The sequence below is a fragment of the Patagioenas fasciata genome, chromosome 5 (assembly GCF_037038585.1).
Source record: "Patagioenas fasciata isolate bPatFas1 chromosome 5, bPatFas1.hap1, whole genome shotgun sequence".
NCBI classification, from domain to species: Eukaryota; Metazoa; Chordata; class Aves; order Columbiformes; family Columbidae; genus Patagioenas; species Patagioenas fasciata.
The window spans coordinates 15,525,546-15,545,508 of record NC_092524.1 but is presented as its reverse complement, the minus strand read 5'-3'; the positions used below and the strand labels follow the sequence as shown (position 1 = coordinate 15,545,508).

Here is a 19,963-nt window from a genome sequence, read left to right as displayed (position 1 = left end):
AGATTATTTGTCAGAGTTGTCATAGTCAGTATGTTCAGGCACTAACAGAAAGGAAAAAACATTAGCCAGGGTAGCAGAGTACAGTGAAGTCATAAGGGAAGAAGTACAGATACCACACATTTTTCCCAATCATAGCCAGAAAAAACAAAAGTTTTCCTATCACAAATGATACAAAACCCTTTATTGGACATATAAAACTCCAAGGATGTAGTTCCTTCCCTTCTCAAATAATTTTGATTATTTTTTTTTAGCTCATCCTAATTTTTCAGTTAAACACTGCTTTTGTTTTCAGTACTAGAGTGGCAATGTCTCTTTCTTCCCACCCCTAAATGTCAGGACTGCTAAATTTTAGAGCTGAAATAAAGATTCCATTTCTTAGGTTACCTTGGCTAGAGCTGTATATTTTTCATTTAGCAGCAATATTGGAGTTGTGGCTCTGGACATACATATGTTAAATGACTTGGCAGTGAAAACCAGAGAAGCCATGAATTTACTCCTGTTTTCCCTTAAACAGGAGTGGTCAGAAATATGATACCACCATCAGAAATGTATGATTACTGTGTGTGTTACAGGGTGGACTGTCATGGTTCTCTCAGAATAGGGGACTGGATTTGGTAAGTTTAGGAACTTAGAAAATGCTTAGGCAATAGGGCAAGGCGTGTTTTCCTTTCTTGAAGGAACCTGTCAGTGTCTAACCACTGACTCATGATCTCAGCAACAGTGCACATGAGATGGCAGACTTCAAACCATCAGTTAAATCTTCCTTCCTCCTGGGTGTTCCCAAGTCCTCTCAGTCCCAAGGAAGCACCAATAGAGAATATTTTGTTAATCTTAAAGCAAAAGTTTACAGAACCACAGAAATCAGGATTCTCTAAGCAGAAGCATAAAGCTGGTTAACAGCATAGACAAAACTAAAGACATCCAGAGTTCATCATTAGAACTTCGACTCTTTCTATCAAATTAGTGTTTTTATGTAGTGATTCATGTTTTTCTTCAGATGAGACTTACTTTTCTCTCAGTATTACTGACAACATTATTATATTTTTTCACAACCCACTTAAGAATTCAATGTTTGTAACTTCTGTGGCTCACACATGGTCACACATTCAAAAGCAACTGTGTGTGTGTGTGTGTGTGTTCGTGCTTCAGAGCAGTGTTGAAACTTGATCAGATTTACTGTAGTGAGCACAAGTACTATTCATGACAACTAATTATGCTCTCTTAAGCAGAATATCTTCTCGCTAGGGTAAATAATCGAAGGCCAGGCTCTGTGCTACTCTCTTTTCCTAAACTGAACTAAAAGTACTCTTAAGGTTCTGATGGCTGTGCTTCAATGAGCACTTTAAACATAGTATAAACTGGAAGAACAGCTAAATGAAGCCCAGCCTCCCTTTGTCAAGCTCTCTTATTCCTACCCTTGTGTGATCTCCCATCTGCCCACACGAGCATTTACCTGTGTGATCTATCCATCTGAAAATTAATCCAGCATGAGAAAGAAAAAAGATTTTATCACTTCCCCAATCTAGTTCACTGTGAAGCTATGCAAAAGCTTTGTCAACCAAAGAGCTCTTTTAACATCTAGTGACTGACAGCTGTAGGGACTTAGGAGTATAGATGACAGAAACTGTTTCCAGATTTTTGTACCTGGTTCTTTAGAAACAGACAAATTTGTTCTTTTTTTCCCTTTTCTCCTAAATTCAGCCAACTATGTGTTTAAGGGAACATTGTGGAAGCTAACACTTCTGTTCCCGGACCTTTTCAAGATATTTGCTTAGCCCTATGCCAGCTGGCTTATGTCATAGCTGAAAGGGTAAGGCTGGTTCCCTGAGCTCCATGTTACTATTTGGCACCTTTAGAAATCAGGTGGAAGGATGTCAATTTGAACACACAAAATCAGAAGCACACAGTGCTACTTGGCACTCACAAAATATAATGACACATTTGCTATATTCATAGTTATGCGGAGACATAGAGAGAAATGGAATTTCTTTCTCTCAAAAAGCCCTGGACTGTAGCTGGATACAGTTCCCACCCTCCAAAGTGTCTCTGAATTTCTCACCATGTCTAAGAGAAGAGTAGAATTGACAGAAAACTGATGTGAATCTGTCTGTCAGAAGAGATAGAAAAATAAGCTCCCATCTCTCTGCTTCATCTATCTAGCTATGAGAGACCGAGATATGGCTCCTGGCTCTCTGTCAAATACATTATGAAAGGATTTATGTCACAAGCACAGCTCTCGCTTTGCTGAATGAATCTGTCAAGAGGGAACAGACTGCCTGTAGTGTTTTGCACACAGCTCTTGGCACTAAAAGATCAGCATGCTTTGGCGGGAGGATTATGTGTTTTCTTCAAGGCAGTTTACTGAAGTTCAGATGTGATATTTGAAATCCTGATTTCTGTGTTATGTGGCTTGCCTTTTGGATCTCCTGTTCCATTTAGCGTTGATTTGCTCATCTCATTCTTAAAGGTAAGGCCAGGTTTCAATATAAATTTACAACCAGGAGTTCTTTTAAAACTTTGTGGTGTTTGTCTTAACCGGATTACAGAAAGGAGAAGAAGTCAGAAACCTGAAACATTACTGGTACACATCTTGGCCAGACCAGAAGACACCAGATCAAGCCCCTCCTCTGTTACAGCTAGTACTGGAAGTGGAGGAAGCAATGCAGAGTGCAGAAGAGAAGAATGCCCCAGTCATTGTTCACTGCAGGTACATGAATGTTGTGTCAGATTTCTAAGGACCCTTTTGCATGCAGTGGCAAAGTACAGATATTGTCATATTGGTCATCAGCTGGACATTGGGGGGATCTTGTCCAACTGCTTCTGAAATATGCTTGGAGTGTCTAAAATTTAATGACAATAATTTTCTATTACAAAATGTTGCATTTGGATACAGGCTGAGCTTGAACACAGAAGCTGATGGTGGCTCAGTTACAAGTAAGAATAGTCTCATTTTTTTTTTGCCTTACCAGTAATAATGCCTTTCATGATCTTAAAAGGGCCAGGTTACCAAAGGTTAACATACTGTGAGTGGAACTGAGTAGGAAGACACATGCAGGCAGAAAAATGAGAACATTGAACTTTAAGCCTCAAAACTCCCTGTTTTATAGATTCCTTCTTTGATTTAAAAAAAATCTTCATTAGGCCAAAGGCAATAATTTAAGTGTAATACCTAAAACAGATGAAACAGTGGCAAAGCTGATTGCAGTAAGTACTAATCAACAGACAGGAAATGTATAAAATTGCTTCTAAAACTGGAATATCTGTGAAAAGCCCCTGGCAAAGATGAAAACTGCATATGTGGAAGAAGCAAAATCTTTACAGTGGTTTGAAGCATGATGAGAAAATTGCAATTAGCAATCACAGAGCAGAAAAAATAGATGAAGATAGATACTTCTGTCTTTAGAAAGATGAAGGATGATACACTTATCATTTGTAGACATGATGAAATACATTCTCTTGTGCTACTAACTCAGGAATGCGTTAAGCAAGCTACTAACCATTATTAAATCTGCTATACTGGGTGATTTACATGCGAGAGCGTTGAAAAAAAAATGATCCGCAGGCTCTAAAGTCTACTATAACTGTGTTCAAGTTTTTGGAAAATTGGAGAAGTTCCAGGGGTATAAAAGCAAGTACTGTTTTGCCACTGTGTAGAAAGATTAAATGTGATTGAAAACTATGAGTCAGTTGTCAAAGCAACTATTCCAGGTAAATAGTGGAAAGCCTGGTAAGTCATGCCATAATCTTGCCAGGGTAATTCTCTGTAGTTTCAATAAAATGCATTTTTACCAAATTAATCTTTGAGATTTTTGTAAGGAATTTTACCTAGTTTTGCATAGCATTTTCCAGGAAATGGCAGGTGGTTGCTATCCAGAAGTCATAGGATTGTTCAATGGAAATGTTTTTAAAGAGTCTCTTGGCATGAATGGTTGGTAGCCTGGATTCATCAAAGATCCACCTATAAGCTAATACGGAGTTATCGCTGGTAAAATGTTCATGTGATGCCACATGTCCAGCTTTTCCTGCCTGTGTTTTAAAACAGATTTTGACAAAAAAAAAAAAGGTTTTTAAGAAGGTCCCCTTTGCCCTTGGAAATCTGTGATTCTGTGAGCTCCTTGAAGTACTATGGTATTTGTTGCAGGTAAAGATTCTGGTCACCATGTCGCTCTTGCTTTGCATACTTGTTTTGTCCTCTTGTATGCTGTCATCTCCATGAAATGATAATAATTTGTGGAGAAATGGGGGCATTTTTATTTGAAATAACTAGTAAGAGACATGGTGATAGGATTTTGAAGTATTTTATGTGATAACTGTGAACTTAGAACCCTTTCAGATTATTCTCAGTTGCAGTCATTTTAGTTGAAGAAGGAATTTAATACATTGCTTCTATTTGAGAGTGCTATATGCAGCAAGCCACTAACCAAAACCAGTGTTATGCTGAGTATTTTAGCTCTTTTGGCTTTTGTGGGAGGTCCTCAGTAGAATATAATCACTGTGGCTTTGGCCTTCAGTGATATAAAATAATGTACCATTAAGGAAAAATAGATACAAACCTAATCATGAAGCCATTAGAATCATAGAAAAATTTGGGTTGGAAGGCACCTTTAAAGATCATTTAGTCCAACCCCCCTGCAATGAGCAGGGACATCTCCAAATAGGGCAGGTTGCTCAGAGGCCCGTCCAGCCTGGCCTGCAACGTCTCCAGGGATGGAGCATCTACCACCTCTCTGGGCAACCTTTTCCAGTGTTTCACCACCCTCATTGTAAAAAATGTCTTCCTTATATCTAGTCTGAATCTAGCATTTTTCAGTTTAAAACTGTTGTGCCTTGGCCAATCACTATAGGCTCTACTAAAAAGTCTGTCCCCAGCTTCCTTATAAGTCCCTTTTTAAGTACTGAAAGGCTGCAATAAGGTCTCCCCAGAGCCTTCTCTTTACCAGGCTGGACAACCCCAACTCTCTCAACCTGACCTCATAGCAGAGCTGTTCCAGCCCTCTCATCATTTTTTGACCCTATTCTTAAAAGCAGCTTCATATTAGAGGCAGGGTAGCAGTCCTGTTAAGGTCTTGTGGATAATGCATCACGCTTGGGCAGTCCTGGAAATTTTGTGGCTTGGTCTTCTCCACTGAAACACCTGCAGCTTGTCCTGGGACAAGTGCTGCCTCAGTGCTGTTTGCTTTATCTAAAAATAGATGTTGTTTCCTCCATTTACGAACACTCTGAGGTCTATGGATGGGATTTAGTATACAGGAGCTGTGTACTATGTCTATTTGGTTATGGCATAAATTGGAAGATGAAGGGCCTTCTTTTTTTATTACCATTGATATATGTCCATATGCAGCAAGTAGTCCTCTGAATCCCTGAAATATTTGAAGTATTGATGAACAAACTAGATATAGTAAAGAAAACAGAAGTGAGGACATGAGGTCCAGAGAGTTTCATGGAAAAAAATTTTAAGTCAGGGCAGTACCTCCATCACCTTTATTTGAAGACTGAGATGAGTTCTTAGTAAGATCCCTGAAACTTCCACAGAATTGCCTTGATCACTCAGTAGTAGAAGTTAAAACAGTTCCAGTGTAACTGTTCCCCTAATGAGCATAAATGCAGCTTATAAAACCTGTTTGTACAGTCAAACAGTATTAGGACTTTGTAAGCACCAGCTAACTGCAAACTCCGTTGTTGCCTGTACATTTCTCGCCAGTGTTTTTTGTATTATGACTTCAGTGCAATTTAAATGGAGGCAGGATTTCTTGCAGTTGTGTCAAGTAATTATTCCTGAGGATGCTCACTTAATTATTTAATGCATAAGAAGGGCTGTAAGCTTTCACTGCTAGCTTTTTATTAGGTGATAAGAAGAATTAACAACTTTGATGGCACTGTGCCTTTGACAATAAAATCAATTCTGGTCATTAAGCAGGGACTGAATCCGATACGAAGGTGTTCAGGGAAGACAAATTTCTTTATTCATGAATTTGTTGTATCCTACTGATTCAGAGAATTACTGGATTGTAGATCTGATCTGCAAATGGCATCACACTTACTGTATTGCTGTTAACTCTAATTATTTAAGCAAGGGGTTTGTTGGGTTTTTTTGCTGTACCTGTGAATGAAAATAGCTTTCAAAGAAGCTGTTAGGATTAAGAATCTAAAAGCAAAGCTTGCCTTCAGAACAAGGGTTGACTTCAAAACAAGTCTAAGAAATACTGTTTAACTGTTATTTTCAATGGTTCAGTGACAGGTTTGATGACATATCAGATCAAACAGTACCCAACAGTCCATTTTTAGCACTATACGTGCCCCGTTCATCCTTTGCTGCAAGCGGCTCACACTTAATTGGATTGTCCCAGTGAAGTTGGTATCTTTTCCTAGTTATGGCTTTATATTTGCAAGCACTCACCTAACAAAGGTTGGAGGGAGACACGGGGTAATGGGTTGTGGTTGCTGGTTTAAGGGTGCTCATTTAACAAGAACGTTCCAAAGCTGTTCTAACATCTCCACTGCCTCTTTCTGCTTTTCCCTCCCTTAGTGCAGGCATCGGGAGGACTGGCTGCTTTATTGCAACTAGTGTCTGTTGTAAACAGCTGAAGAGCGAGGGCATAGTTGACATATTGCGAACAGCCTGCCAGTTACGGTTAGACAGGTAAGAAAGCCTATTTCCTTTCCAGAAAGAAGAAAAAAAAAAAAAAAGTTTAAAAATAAAAACATCTTTCCTTTTACTTAAGGAGAAACAAATGGGAAGAGGGGAGAAACAAAGGCAAATGGAGGCCAAGAGAGAACATTCCTAGAAGGAAGTTTTCCTGTTCTAAGCAGTTCTAACTTTAATCTTTGCCTATTTTATGAGAAGCAAATCTTGATGAATAGCCCTAGAACTGAGCTAGATTCACAGCTGGCATCAAAACCTGCATGGCTGTGCAGCTGCATAGCTCACTGCAGCAAGGGATGACCTTTCACCACCTGGGGAGTTTGCCCTGTGTTCTTACAAAAGCAAAGGCTCAAAGGTCTGCTGTACTTAAGTTCAGAGGCACAGATCAGCACTTTTCTCCCAAAAGGAGTAAAGAAAACTGGCCTTGTATAGTTGGAACCGTGAGCACTGTTGGAAGGGCGTGGCTGCTTGGGACTTTGTGGGGAGGAGAGTATGCACAGTGTGGAGTGTTTGCAGACATATAAAAGGAGCTGTGAAAATCTCCAGAAATTCAATGGTTTCCAGTTAAACATTTCTTAACACACCACCTTGAGTTTGATTATGAAGTAAACAGACTTGAATTTTGCACCAGATATGTTATTTTTCTTCTCCCACTGGTTTCAAGTGCCATCAAAACATGTCTCAGTGCTCTCTCTAATCATAATGATAAATGTAGTCGGGGGAAGAGATGTCACGAAAAACATACCAAAGATTTTTCTGAGGGAAAAAAAAAAAAAAAAGGAACCTCAACCCCATGCTGAACTTTATTGCAGAGAAATTATGCTCAGTGGGAGGCAGAAAATGAAATGCTTGCTGCTGTGCTGAGGCTCTGATATACAGGGATCTGCAGGGGCCTGGAGGTTTGGCTATTTCCATGGATTTCAGGCCAGACAAAGAAAGGCTTATTGAGAAAAAGAAAACCAGAATATGAGTAGTGATTGCTGATTATCAATGGCCCAGTGGAATATCTGGCTGGATCTGAAGTATCTTGTCTCTGTGACTAGTGTTACACAGGAAAATAGCCATACAAATGGAGGTTGAAGACACTTGCTTCTGCTTACAAATGTGCTTGCTACAGAAAGCCAATTAAAAATACTGGCTTTGCAGGGAGAGGGGAAGTGGCAGTTATTTGCAAAGGCTGGAGAGGGGCAATCACACTTAAAGGATGCCATGGAGAAAAAGGAAGCCTGCAGAGTCCTTTGTAGCTGCCATGTACCTCTCAGGGGTCAGACGGGATAGGAAAAGGCCAGTTAAATGTCGTGAGAGAAAAATGCTCAAGAGAGAAAACAAGCAAATCACCATCCTTACTACAGAAGAGCATGGTTTCATCTAGGAGTGAAAAATGGGGCTCATAGTCTCTTGGAAGTCATGCTGCCATCCACTGTTGTCATTAAACCCCCACAAAAGCTGTGAGTGACTTCAAAAGCAGCGTGAGGGGATGAGACAGTGTCCTAGCAGCTATAGGAAGGAAGACCTTCCCCATCTCTTTCTCCTATCTGGTAGTTACTGGCTAGGGAAAATAGGGTGGATGGGAAGGAGTCACCAGGGACTTAAGGAAAGAGGGTTGGATGCAGTCCAGAGCAGACATGTAATGGAATGCACCTCACAGGGCTTGACATTAGCCCTGAGAACTGCCTTTGAGGTTGCTGTGGGGTTGAAGGGCAAAAATGTTTCTTTCCATTCATTCCCATACAGATCTCTTAGAAAAATCCTGTGCACGGGGCTTTGCACCAGTGGTCAACAGTTGGTCATAAATAACCTAGTATGGATAAAGGGAGGAAGTGGTCATTCCTGCATCCTTCTCACAGTGCTGAGAGATATTTGCTGTATTTTTCAGCCACGCAACTCGGATTTGAAAGGTTTCTTAGGCAAATAGAGGTGAAAACATAATTTTTCTGTTCTGTGTCAAAGCCTGGACAGTGAACACGTCATGGTGTGCATGTGTGTGGGAAAAGGAGAAAGCCAGCACATAGCAGGGAAGCAGATAAGAAGGAAAATAATTTCCTGTGGTCTGAAACTCGATGGCCACCCTAGTGCTTCTGTTGCTACAACTTCAGGGTGCAACCTCAACGTTAATGAAATTGCATGGGTAGTAATTGCCAGAGATGACTAACGTTCCTTGTGTGTCATGGGCTGACATAAATATATTTCAGTGCTGTGTGCAGCACAAAAGAACTCAGAAAGACATCAACTGTGAGCTTGCATTATGTAGAGCAGATGGGAAGGAGATGCTCAGCTAGGAAGTAGTTTCTTTTGAAACTCCAGTGTGCATTTCCCACCTTTGCTGATTGATGAGAGGTTGGAGCATGGGTCCCTGCCCTTCCCTGCTCATTGTCAAGTGTTATTTCAAGCAGCTGCTTATCAAAATAACTGCAAGAGGCTGAAGGAGGAGGTTGTCTTGCCCATGCATCTGCTTCTTACTGGTATGTTTACTGCGTGAGCCACAATTAATCACAGAATCACAGAATGTTAGGGATTAGAAGGGACCTCGAAAGATTATCTAGTCCAACCCCCCTGCTGGAGCAGGAACACCTAGGTGAGGTTACACAGGAATGTGTCCAAGCAGGTTTTGAATGTCTCTAGAGAAGGAGACTCCACAACCTCCCTGGGCAGCCTGTTCTAGTGTTCTGTCACCCTCACTGAGAAGAAGTTTCTTCTCATATTTAAGTGGAACCTCCTGTATTCCAGTTTGTACCCATTGCCCCTTGTCTTATCATTGGTTGTTGAGAAGAGCCTGGCTACATCCTCATGACACTCACCCTTTATACATTTATAAACATTAATGAGGTCACCCTTCAGTCTCCTCTTCAAGCTGAAGAGACCCAGCTCCCTCAGCCTTTCCTCATAAGGGAGATGCTCCACTCCACAATTGTTAAGCTGGACCCCATAGAAGAGGGCAGTCCCCATGGAGGGTGCTAGCAGTCTGCTGTCCCTTTGGCTCAGAGGAAGCAACTTTTCATTAATTTCCTTTGGTGAAGGTTTCTGAGGGAATTTACCACAAGTGCTCTTCCTCAGACTGACGCAGTCTGCTTGGCTCTGGTCACCCCTGGGTTCCCGTGTTCCTCAGCATCGTTTCTCATTTCAGCCTCCTTTTGCATTGCGTTCCTGGGATCTGTGTACCAGCACCAATGCTGGCATGATTCTGTGTACACCTTCTGTGAATTTGAGCCGTGGGGTTTAACTATTTTCATAATGGGTTATCGAGAGGTCATATCACTGATGAGGTACTCTTAGCAGAATTTTGAGTGTTAGTAAAATCTGCTTAAAATGGACAACTTTATCCTTGTTGTGCATTTGTCTTCCACTATAGTACTTATGTGTTGATTAATATGCTACTTGCAGAAATACACAGACTAATGAGACATAAAAAACAAACTGTTTCTGCTCCTGCTTGCATTTCCTTTCAGGTTTTCAGTTTTAAAGAGAACAGTAAAAGCTGAAATAAAAGCTGAACCAAAACAGATTTCTTTGCTGATGAAAGTGTGCAGTTATAAATCTGAATTGTCTTTTGTTAAAGTTCCATTGTCTGTTCTAAAATCCTGCTGGCCATCCCCTATTTCCGTGGTGAACATGGCATGGAGGAAAGAGTGGGAAAGTTGTATGCTGCACCAGTTATCTGGGCTGGCCTGGCCAAGCCCTCTATAGTCCTGAATTCAGTCTCTAGTGCAGCTCTGAATTCTTGAATAAGCTTTTCCCCCTACTCCCATTTATCCGTCTAGAGCTTTGGGGTAGGAGTTGCTTTTCATGGTGTTTACAATGGTGCTTGGAGTATGGTGCTCCTGTAATATGAATGTGTAATAAATTATGGTGGTGTTACCTTACTGGATGAGGGCCTCTGCCAAGAAAAATGAAGGTAAAGCCCATGCCTGTTCTGACTACCTGCTATTCCTTGAGTAGCAGAGGCTTTCAAAATGAAGCTTGAGGTCAGACTGCCAGCCGGCTGCAATCAATGGGTGCTTTCACTTATTTTGGAAAGTTTTGGGATAGACCTTTTGTATGTAACATAAGCTTCATGTTAGATGTGCTGTTTCCTCATATGTTTGCATGTAATAAGGCTGCTGTTTCCCTCCCGCTTTTTTCTTTCCTTTTCAGGGGAGGAATGATCCAGACTTGTGAACAGTATCAATTTGTACATCATGTCATGAGCTTGTACGGAAAACAGCTTTCTAGAGCAGCAGAAGAATAAGTGTTCATGATATTCCTAAAGGCTAAAACCAAGAGAGCTTTTGACTGCATTCAGATGTATTTCAGATCTGATAAGAGACACATGGTAACCCGGCTGTCTTAGCTGGAAAAATATATTGTTTTACTTTGATATTGCTTTTATGCTCTTGTTTGCATTGACATTTAAGAGCTGAGGTACGCCTTGTCTTAAACATACATGACAGGACATAATCTTCACCAAAAAAGGCTTATTTATACTGTAAATAAGAATACTAGCTTCATTTGTTACAAAAGCAACACAAAAAAAAACAGGAAAAAAAATCCACTGTCTTCAGTTTGCTATTTTTAAAAGATCATTGCTAATATATCCAAATACAGTGTGAAACTTTTTGAATTGTCATGCTGAAATGTGCCGTATGTTGACTAAGCTTGAAAGTAACTTTTTGCCTCTTTCTGATTGTTTTTACATATAAAATTACCGAATACTGTGTGTATCGTAAACTTTCTGAGCCTCTGTGTTGGGAAATTCAAGTAGATTCACATTGAAATGATGTTTCACACATCATGTTTGCTTGTTTATTTTTCCTAAAGCAGTCCACCACCATTGTTATCAGAACTAAGGGGAAGAAAACATTTCAATGATGTGAGTCAAATTCTTACCTGCAGTTCTTACCAGCAGTGTACTCCAGTATCATGACAGCTGGGTGAATCTGAGGTGAACAGTAATAGTTAATCTGAAAATAAATTCTTCACAGTTTTTCTTTGTCACTATTTTGGCATCTCAGCCTACAACCAGATTTGATTTTTGTAAATAGTTTTTCTTTTTATGTAGTCAGACCACAATCTGAATACAATTTTCCCAGAAATCTGAGTTTTAAAATCAGGTGAGGAATTTTGTGACTTGAATTTATCTTTATTAAAAATGTAGTAATAAAATCACTTGTATAAATTTAAACTGGTTTCAAAGCTTTGCAGGTGACCAGGTGCCTAGTGCTCATTAAAATTAATGCAAATCCTATAGGCAGCTTAAAAAAAAAATGTGTTGGCTGTTTTTTGATAAATTTGCCCTCAAGCCAAATTTAGACAATCATTTAGTCCATTCTAATCACTAGTCTGGGCAGCAGTGTTTAATTTTCAATAATACAGACTGCTGCCCCTGCTTTTATTTTTAGACCTCAGTCTGGCTGTGAAGACTGGAGTTTGTGTTTAGTGCTTAGAGTTAAGCACATGTTCAAGTGCTTTGTTGAGCAGAGAAAAATTGAGGTACACAGGACCCTTAACATGAAAGATAAATGTTTTGTGAATAGAAGCTGTAATGATCTGCTAAAAATATTTTTACTTCTCTTTATTTATAACAATGACCAAAACCCACAGCTTTTATTAGTGCAGGAGATTCTGAGAATTTACTGCACTTCCTAAACAGGAGAAGGTAGAGCAGCTCTCAGAACAATAAGGGCTGATCCTGCTCCCACTGAGGTTTTGCCGTTGACGTCAGTAGGTGCAGGTTTGTAGGGCCTAAAATGTTATGCCTACAATTTCATCACTGTGGGGAAAGTTTCCCAGTATTGCAGTACACATCCTTTGTGTTTATTCTGTATCCATGAACCTGTAAAAATCCTGTCAGCAGGGTTTGCATGAATGTGTGGCAAAACGTGTTATCTTTAAACCACTTGATTTTATTGCTGTATTTAAAATATTTCCTTCAGTGAGAAGCTAGCTGGAAGAACTGGCATTCTTTTTAGAAATACTGGTGGTAGTCATTAAATAGAGCAATAAACTTAAGCTTTTGAGCATAACATGACTGTTAGTTTTATGTAAGCCTTGCTAGCTGTGTTCTCTCCATTGCTACCAGTTCTTTTGAAGGGATAACACTATTTCATCTAAGCACTCCTTAGAAATAACAAAAGCACCATTGATGTTCTGAATAATATTGTAAGTGGAACTCCCTATAAATGTTGTTTTCAGCAGTTCGGTGCCCTTCAGTGTGAAAACTGATTCAGTGAATAAAATTACATCTTCTGTCACCAGGTTCCTGTGCATCTGCTGAAGAATATTTGTTGATGATTGATAGGATTGTGCGTATAGGAGTGAAGTTCAATGTGTAAGTTGTCTCCTGTACAAGGACACTTTCTTAGATGAGAATTGCTTTATGGCAAACAGGATATAAAGGGCTCTAAGGTACTGACTTTTGAGGTTCTTGCACTGATCTTCAGCAGGTACTAGTTGGCAGTGCTTCGCTGACTGGTGTATAAATCAACAATTTATACCGGTGAAGGAAATCTAGCCTGCTGTCCACTGTCATTCTACATCTGTGGAATGTCATGGGAGAGTAGTCGCTGGTGAAATCAGCCTGCTTTGCATCAGTTCACTAGTACAAAATAGATGTCAGTTTAGTTGCACAGTCTGGTTATGAGGGCTGCACTGTTGCCATCTCACTCCAGGCAAGAGCGTGCCACTTAATCAGGACTGAAATGTTCAAATGCCTCATGAAGCATTATTTTGTCTAACAGATTTGGAGCTAATCCTTGTATTTATTCTTTGGCCTTACTGTAATTAACATATTTCTCTGTCTTTTTGAGGTCTGAAGGACCTTATATCAGCTGTTCTGACCTCTTCTGACAGCAGAGGTAGTCTTAAGAAGTGCTTAGGATTAGCAGAAAGGAGTTCTGGCCATGCAGAAGCACTTGAGATGACTGGGGCTGCTGCTTCTGTAATCAGAAGGTTTGAAACTGAGCTGACAATAGGAACTAAGCTAAGCTATGTGTCTTACTAGACTTCTCTTTTTACTTTCTCTGTTAAAAGCATATTCCTAGCACACTTCATCCATTCTCTTCAGCTCGCTGCCCAGGTCCCTTTGTACCACAGAATTCCTCTCTCCAGGTAGGTTTGCATGTAACAGACTTGAGATTTTTTTTTTTTTTTTTTTTCCCAGAACCAACTGTGATGTCTTCTGTTTCATAAGCTTTTTCACACTTCAGTAACAGGGCAAAAATTAGCTCAATGCCTCGTTTGTTCCGTGGTCACTTGGTTGTTGACCATCACATTTAAACAGTATTAACCTGTTTATGTGCCTGTCATGGTAACAGACTAATGACACACTCTGTCCTTTTGTAGGTACTCCAAGATCAGCAGATACACAGGGTTATGTAAAAACAAAAACTGAGATTGCACTTGGGAGCAAGAGCTGTCCCCAGGTAAAGCACATGTCTGACTCTCCAAAGGATCACAATAAATATGACTTAGCAAATTATTCTGAAATGTCAGCTACTTAGCAGTCATGTATGGTAGAGCGTCACATTTACTTGAAAGACTTTCAAAAGTAGCTAACAATTCTGGATGTTTCCTCTACAGTCAGTCTGCTTAGGAAAATATTATCCTTAACCTGAGAATTTGCAGTTGCAAGAGGCCTTGAGACTCAGGAGATCACCAAATGGGACCTTGGTTCCTGTCACTCCCCTGCTGTCTCTGTAGCCGAGGAACCATGCAGCCTGCACACAGGTGGTCTTAGAAAGTGTGTCTGTTGTTTGGTGAGTTGGCAGGGTTTAGAAATGGACCTGCATTATTTTTTGTATGTTCTTTCCCTCAAAACCATTTTAAACAAAGGGAAATGATAAGTTTACAATTTGTTAAAACACTTTTTCTGAGATATGTTGGGGATAACCTTGTTTCTTCTGCCAAGTCTGTAGATGTATTTGCTGATGTCTGCAAGAGCGACTGTCAACTTAGAATAATGTAGGACAGCTCAGAAGTAAAAAAATTACTCCATTCAAAAGCACAGAAGAAATACATGAATGAAAGCAGCATTTGCAGCTTTGTGTGTAAGGGACAGGCAGACAAAGAACTGCATGCTTTAGACAACACAAGCATTGTTTTCTAATGTCTAAAACCAAATGTCACATATTCACAAAGAGGTGAATTCTTTGCACACAAGGAACAAGAAGAGTCCACTCTCCTCTGAGTACTGATACAGTTCAGGCTCCAGTACCTGAGTGCAAGAGATGCCACATTCCCATAGCATGGTTTGAAAGTCACAGAAGGAGGTACAATTAGCTCTAGTGCAGAACCTGCTCAAGCTTGTGTACTGTGTAATCCCCAGCAGGGCAGCAGTGTCAGGTTTATTCAGATGACAGCAAAGATTAAAGCAGAGAAAGGCCAAATTATTTACTCAGGATTAAAAGCCATGTTGGCACCAGAGTTGGCAACATGGCTCAGAGCATTTAAGAAGATAAAGCTTAAACAGTCTGGCAAAGGACCTGAGTATTGCAATTCCTGGCCCTTTCTCTCCACTGGACCATGCTACTCTGCTTCTGTGTTGTGTATTGCTGCTTTCTCTTTTAACTGCCTCTTAGTTCTTAGCCTTAAAATAGAATTAAGTAAGTCACTGTGTTGCACTAGTTTTAATCTAATACGTTGATAGCCAGTGGTTTCCAGGGATCGCCTCTTCCCTTGGAGAGAGCCTCTCTTGCCAGGCACTCTTCAGAAGGCTCAGCCTCTTCTGTGTACATTTTGATCTCAATATATCCCAGAATTTTGGGGACAGAGAAGTCTGCAGTACTGTGTATCTTACTAAAGGTATTTCTCCTTTGGGAAATGGTAGTGTTTGCCCGAGTCAGTTTTCTTACTATGTCTGACCTTACCTCCTTTAGCCCCAGTGGCAGCTGCGAAGTGTCTGCTTTCCTCTGGCAGAGCAAAGGCAACACTTCTCTCCAGGGATTAGAGGGTTTTCCCCTCCTCGCATAGATCCTTTTGCTCTGTCTCCTTTGCACGCTTAGCTTGTTTGCCTCTGAACTGGACAGAAGGAAGACTGTCAGGAATTAAGTCAAAACTAATAAGGCAAAAGAGAACAGAAACCTCTTGTAAATGAGTTTTGACTCCATTTGTCTCAAAAAAAGGAAAACTAGATATGATTGGTACATCCGCTGTCATCTTGGTCTTTCAGCTGTTACGAGGAATATGGAGAGCAAACACTCAAGCATCACAAGAGTGAGGGTAATGCAGAGATCATACAGAGTCACTCCTCCCCTGTTTGAGGCTTATGTCTGGCAGTTTGGCCAGGCTTAATGATTCAAACTGGAAGATCTTCTCATGTGCATTGGTTTTCCTCCACAGCAGCGGGTGTATGCGCTTGTGTCTGTACACACGTGCCCACACAACATGCCGTAATAGCTGGTGCAAGAACATAAGCATTAGGGAGGATTCATGAACACTGATAAATGAATGTAGAAAGGAACTACCTGGGTTTTGAGCCAGTTTGGACAGGTCGGAGGAGTTGGATTGTGTTGGCAGCGTTTTGGTTTTGTTAGGGAAAATGTGAGTTCCAGCCCAGATACCAGGTTTCTCTGTATCTAAGTTGGGCACTTGTTTCTGAATTAGTCTATTGAAGAGGTAAGTGAAGGTTGGTTCCTTGATAGATTTATTAGATAAGCAATAAATAATACCTTATCCACTTTACAGCGTGACTGGTTGCATTTCCACGCACTTCTGATTTGATAAATGAGTCTGTGTTAATAATAACACTAACTTCTAGAAAAGGGAGCACGAAGTCTTCTGTTGTGCTGGAATCTCTCTTTAGTCTGTGAACCACAGCAGGTGCTTATTTTTGCTGTCTGTATATATTTTTTGCTCACTGGAAAAGTTGACAATTTTTCAAACTCTGCACATTTTTTTTCTTTTTTTTGTTGTAATTTCACCTTCCTCTTGTAGACTAGCAGAAGTCATCCAAAATAATCTCGTGATGAAGGTGGCATGTTCCCTGGGAGTTTTGCCATTGCTTTTTCAGTAGTTTTCCCCTAGAACTGGGCTTCTGGAAGTTGACAAGATTTTGATGTTCTTTGGTATTCTATGTTCCTGTGTTTTGCAAAGCATAACCTAGGTGCCTCCTGTACTAGACTCCCTTTCCATTTAAATTTAACGTAAATACAGCATCGATAACCGCAGTCTGCACCAAACAGAAATCAAATGCAGCTGGTGAAGAGAAGCAGTTTATTACCACTAGTTCAGCCTTTGTCACAAGAAAGATACGTGGTTTGTGTCCTTCAGAATGGATAGACCCATATACACATAAAACGGCCTCTTGTACCTGCACTATTTCAGTACTGCTGCTGTTAACACAAGTGAAGTAAAAGATAGCTAAATACACAGGTTGAGATCTGTAATTCATTCTCCTCTTGAAAAGTACCTTGCTTGTTAGGAATGAAGTAATTCCCCATATGGAGAAGGGTGACACAACCTCAGACTTATTAAGGAGTAGAAGAAATTAAAGAATGTGTTCTGTAATCTAACATTATGAACTGTTTTTCCAAAGAGCTTGGTCCCTGCTTGAGTAACTGAATGAACTGGCTGGGCTTGGACATGGTGGAAACAGCTGCCTGTAAAAGTAGTCAAAGCCTGGACATTTCACCAAAGTGTGAAAGGAGCGCTGGGGACTGACAAACACCAAAGCAGGAATGTTTAACTGTTTTAAACCTGGATCCACATATTTTGTTTTTAACATGAAAAACAAGACTGGTAAATTGTTTAATAGTCTGCCTTTGATGAGAATTTTGAAATGGTGTAAGAATCAGTCATAAGAAAACCTGGGATTGGGGAAGTAATTTTTATTTTTAAATAAAAAGGTATCCTTTTGGCTTACAGAAAGCTTGTTCCTTTTAGCCTCGGACTCAAAGTTTTATCATCCTGTTATTCCAAGAATGTGAAACTGCTGAAGCCAGTGTAAAGAATGTAATGACATAGCCCACAAGATGACAGAATGTATTTAAGTTTTGAATTACTCAAAGCCATATTTGTCCAGTGTAAAGGGGCCCAGGCACCTTCCTAGGACTGAAACAATCTATAGGACTTCATATAAGCTGAGTGACACAGAAGAGTCAGTCATGGCCTGAAAGCTCCTAAGAGCTTCTGTCTCTTAGTAGGAATGATCAGGACCTTAGCAACTGTGGGAAAAAAAAAAAAAGTAAAATATACATAAACTTATATTCTCAAGAATGTCCTAATAAAGGACCTGGAAAAGGTATTGTGTAGGGAAGACTCAGTTACCTGCAAAAGAACTGGTCAAACTTGTCCAACTCTCTCTTCTGTAACTGAAACTAAAATTACCATTTGCTTACACCAAGACTTTGCATGTATTTCAGTGGTATTGACAAGTCTTTTCCTGAGATCTGGTTTCCCTTGTAAGTGTGCACTGAATCTTTTAATAGGAGCCATGGTAAGAAAATACAGTGTGATAGCCACACTATGTATCATGGGTGAAGTTAATCTTTCTGCAGGGTACCTGTGGGTTGATTCATGGTGTATTTGTGTTCCTAAGCACAGAGGGTTGTCTGCATTATCATTTTGGTTTCTTTCTTGCCCACAGTCAGGGTATGGGCAAGTTACATTGTGGTGATGGGCCGTAACAGACAATGTCATATCCTTCAAGTGGAACCTTTTGGGCTCTAGAAATTGGTTCCAGCCTCATCAAGAAAAACAAGAAATCTTGGCATCTGGTGAGGCTTCCAAAAGCTCATCACTTACTATTAAAGGCAATTTTTCTAACAGAATGCTCGCTCTCCAGACTGGAGGATAATGAAAGGTAATGGTCAGCAATTTAAAAGAAATGTGTTTCTTACCAGCCATTTCTGCTCCTTAATTGACACAAGCTACTGGATCTTCACCTGTAACATTTTCATGTTCATAAAATCTGTGCCCAAGGATGAAAATTTTCATCAGGTAAAAGAATTATAATTAAAGGGAATTCAATTTTTAAGGCGAAAGGAGGAACTGTTAAAATGGTGGATTGGCTTTTAAACCATGTTGCTGTGAGCTTTGTAGGATTTGAAAATCTGAATACATCTGAAGGTGTGCAGAGAGCTGTGCAGTGGAGCAGGTGAGTAAAGCAGAGTGATGTATGCCTTCTCATTTTAGCACTCGATGCTACAAGTGTGAATTTGCTGCATAACGATTTAGGGAAAAATATGCTCATTTCTGAGGTGCTGAGGATTATAGAATTAACATTTCTCATCTCTTCAAAACCAGCCCGAATCATTGCCATCACCAACACTAATGGCTGTTGGTATGCAAGAGTGAAAGGGTGAGAACAGGACAGTGAGAGAGGGTGGTAAGGGGGATGGAATCTTTGGGCACACCAGGCAAAAGCAAGCGTGATTTCTTCCTCCTGGCTTCTTGGTTTGTAGGAAAGACTTTAAAAAATGTGTCTCTGTGAGAAAATTTCTGAGCAGAAAAAGAAATAAATAATCGAGTCTTGAGACGCTTGATATCCCTGTGTAATTTTAGAGGGTAAATGTAGGTATATAGTCTAGGATAGAGACTCTTCACTTGTCTTTTGTGCATAAGGAGTCAGACAACATTGGTCTCTCATACAGGCAGGCTGGAGACAAAGGGCAGCTCAGCAAGGAGACCAGGATATATATATTCTAGTAAGGAAAAGAATCTCCTTGGGAGGATGCCCAAAACAGAGCACTTCTGGCATAGCTAGAATTTCTGCTGGCAACAAAGCAAAGTCTCAAGGTCATATGGTCATATATTGTCTTCTCTGTGGACTGTATCTTCTAGGTTGCAGTGCATAATTACAGCTTTATCATCTGTGCCCCCAGATATCAGAAGGGCTTGTGTTTTGGGTTGATTTCCTTCTGCCCCAAGATCCCTCAGCAGCACACAACTGTTTCAGAGACTACCATTCCTTACTGTATCTATCTTGCCAAGGAACACTTTTTAAAACTAGGTAGCTACAATTTCTAGATGACAAGTACTCATCCCTCAAAGACTAAACTGAATACTCCCTTTTCTCCAAACTGCCTTTCTTACTGGGACCAGTCTTGGCGTAACTATAGGCAGCAGAGTCCCCACTGGAAGAAGGTTTTTTGGTTTGGTTTGATTACCTTGGCTTAAAGCAACCTCCTTTACTGGGTCTGTCTCAGCACTGCAGTGAGGACAATGACACAGTTCCCAGCCACATCTACTGAAAGCAGGGTGTGCACTGGCCCCTGTAGCATTAACACATCCCACTATATGTGATACGCTTAGGAGACCTGGGGAGGTCTTTGAGTAAGGAGAAGTGCAATTAAATAGTCTAAATCAATAAACTGGAATAATGCAAGCTGGTAGTGGAGTTTCTGGTTA

General features: G+C 40.3%; 1 protein-coding gene across 12 annotated transcripts in view; it reads left to right on the top strand.

Moving 5' to 3' along the window:
* Positions 1-12,642, top strand: part of PTPN5 (protein tyrosine phosphatase non-receptor type 5) — an 86,402-nt gene extending 73,760 nt beyond the window's left edge. For 10 of the 12 annotated variants that reach the window (XM_071808969.1, XM_065839870.2, XM_065839863.2 and 7 more), the window contains 3 exons: positions 2,547-2,707; positions 6,527-6,640; positions 10,775-12,642. In XM_071808969.1, the coding sequence (XP_071665070.1) occupies positions 2,547-2,707; positions 6,527-6,640; positions 10,775-10,868 (369 nt within the window). In that variant the 3' untranslated portion in view covers positions 10,869-12,642. Of the gene's footprint in view, positions 1-2,546; positions 2,708-2,893; positions 2,988-6,526; positions 6,641-10,774 lie in introns of those variants that run through there. The other 2 variants (XM_071808972.1, XM_071808973.1) reach the window with 2 other exon arrangements.
* Positions 12,643-19,963: the final 7,321 nt, after the last annotated feature.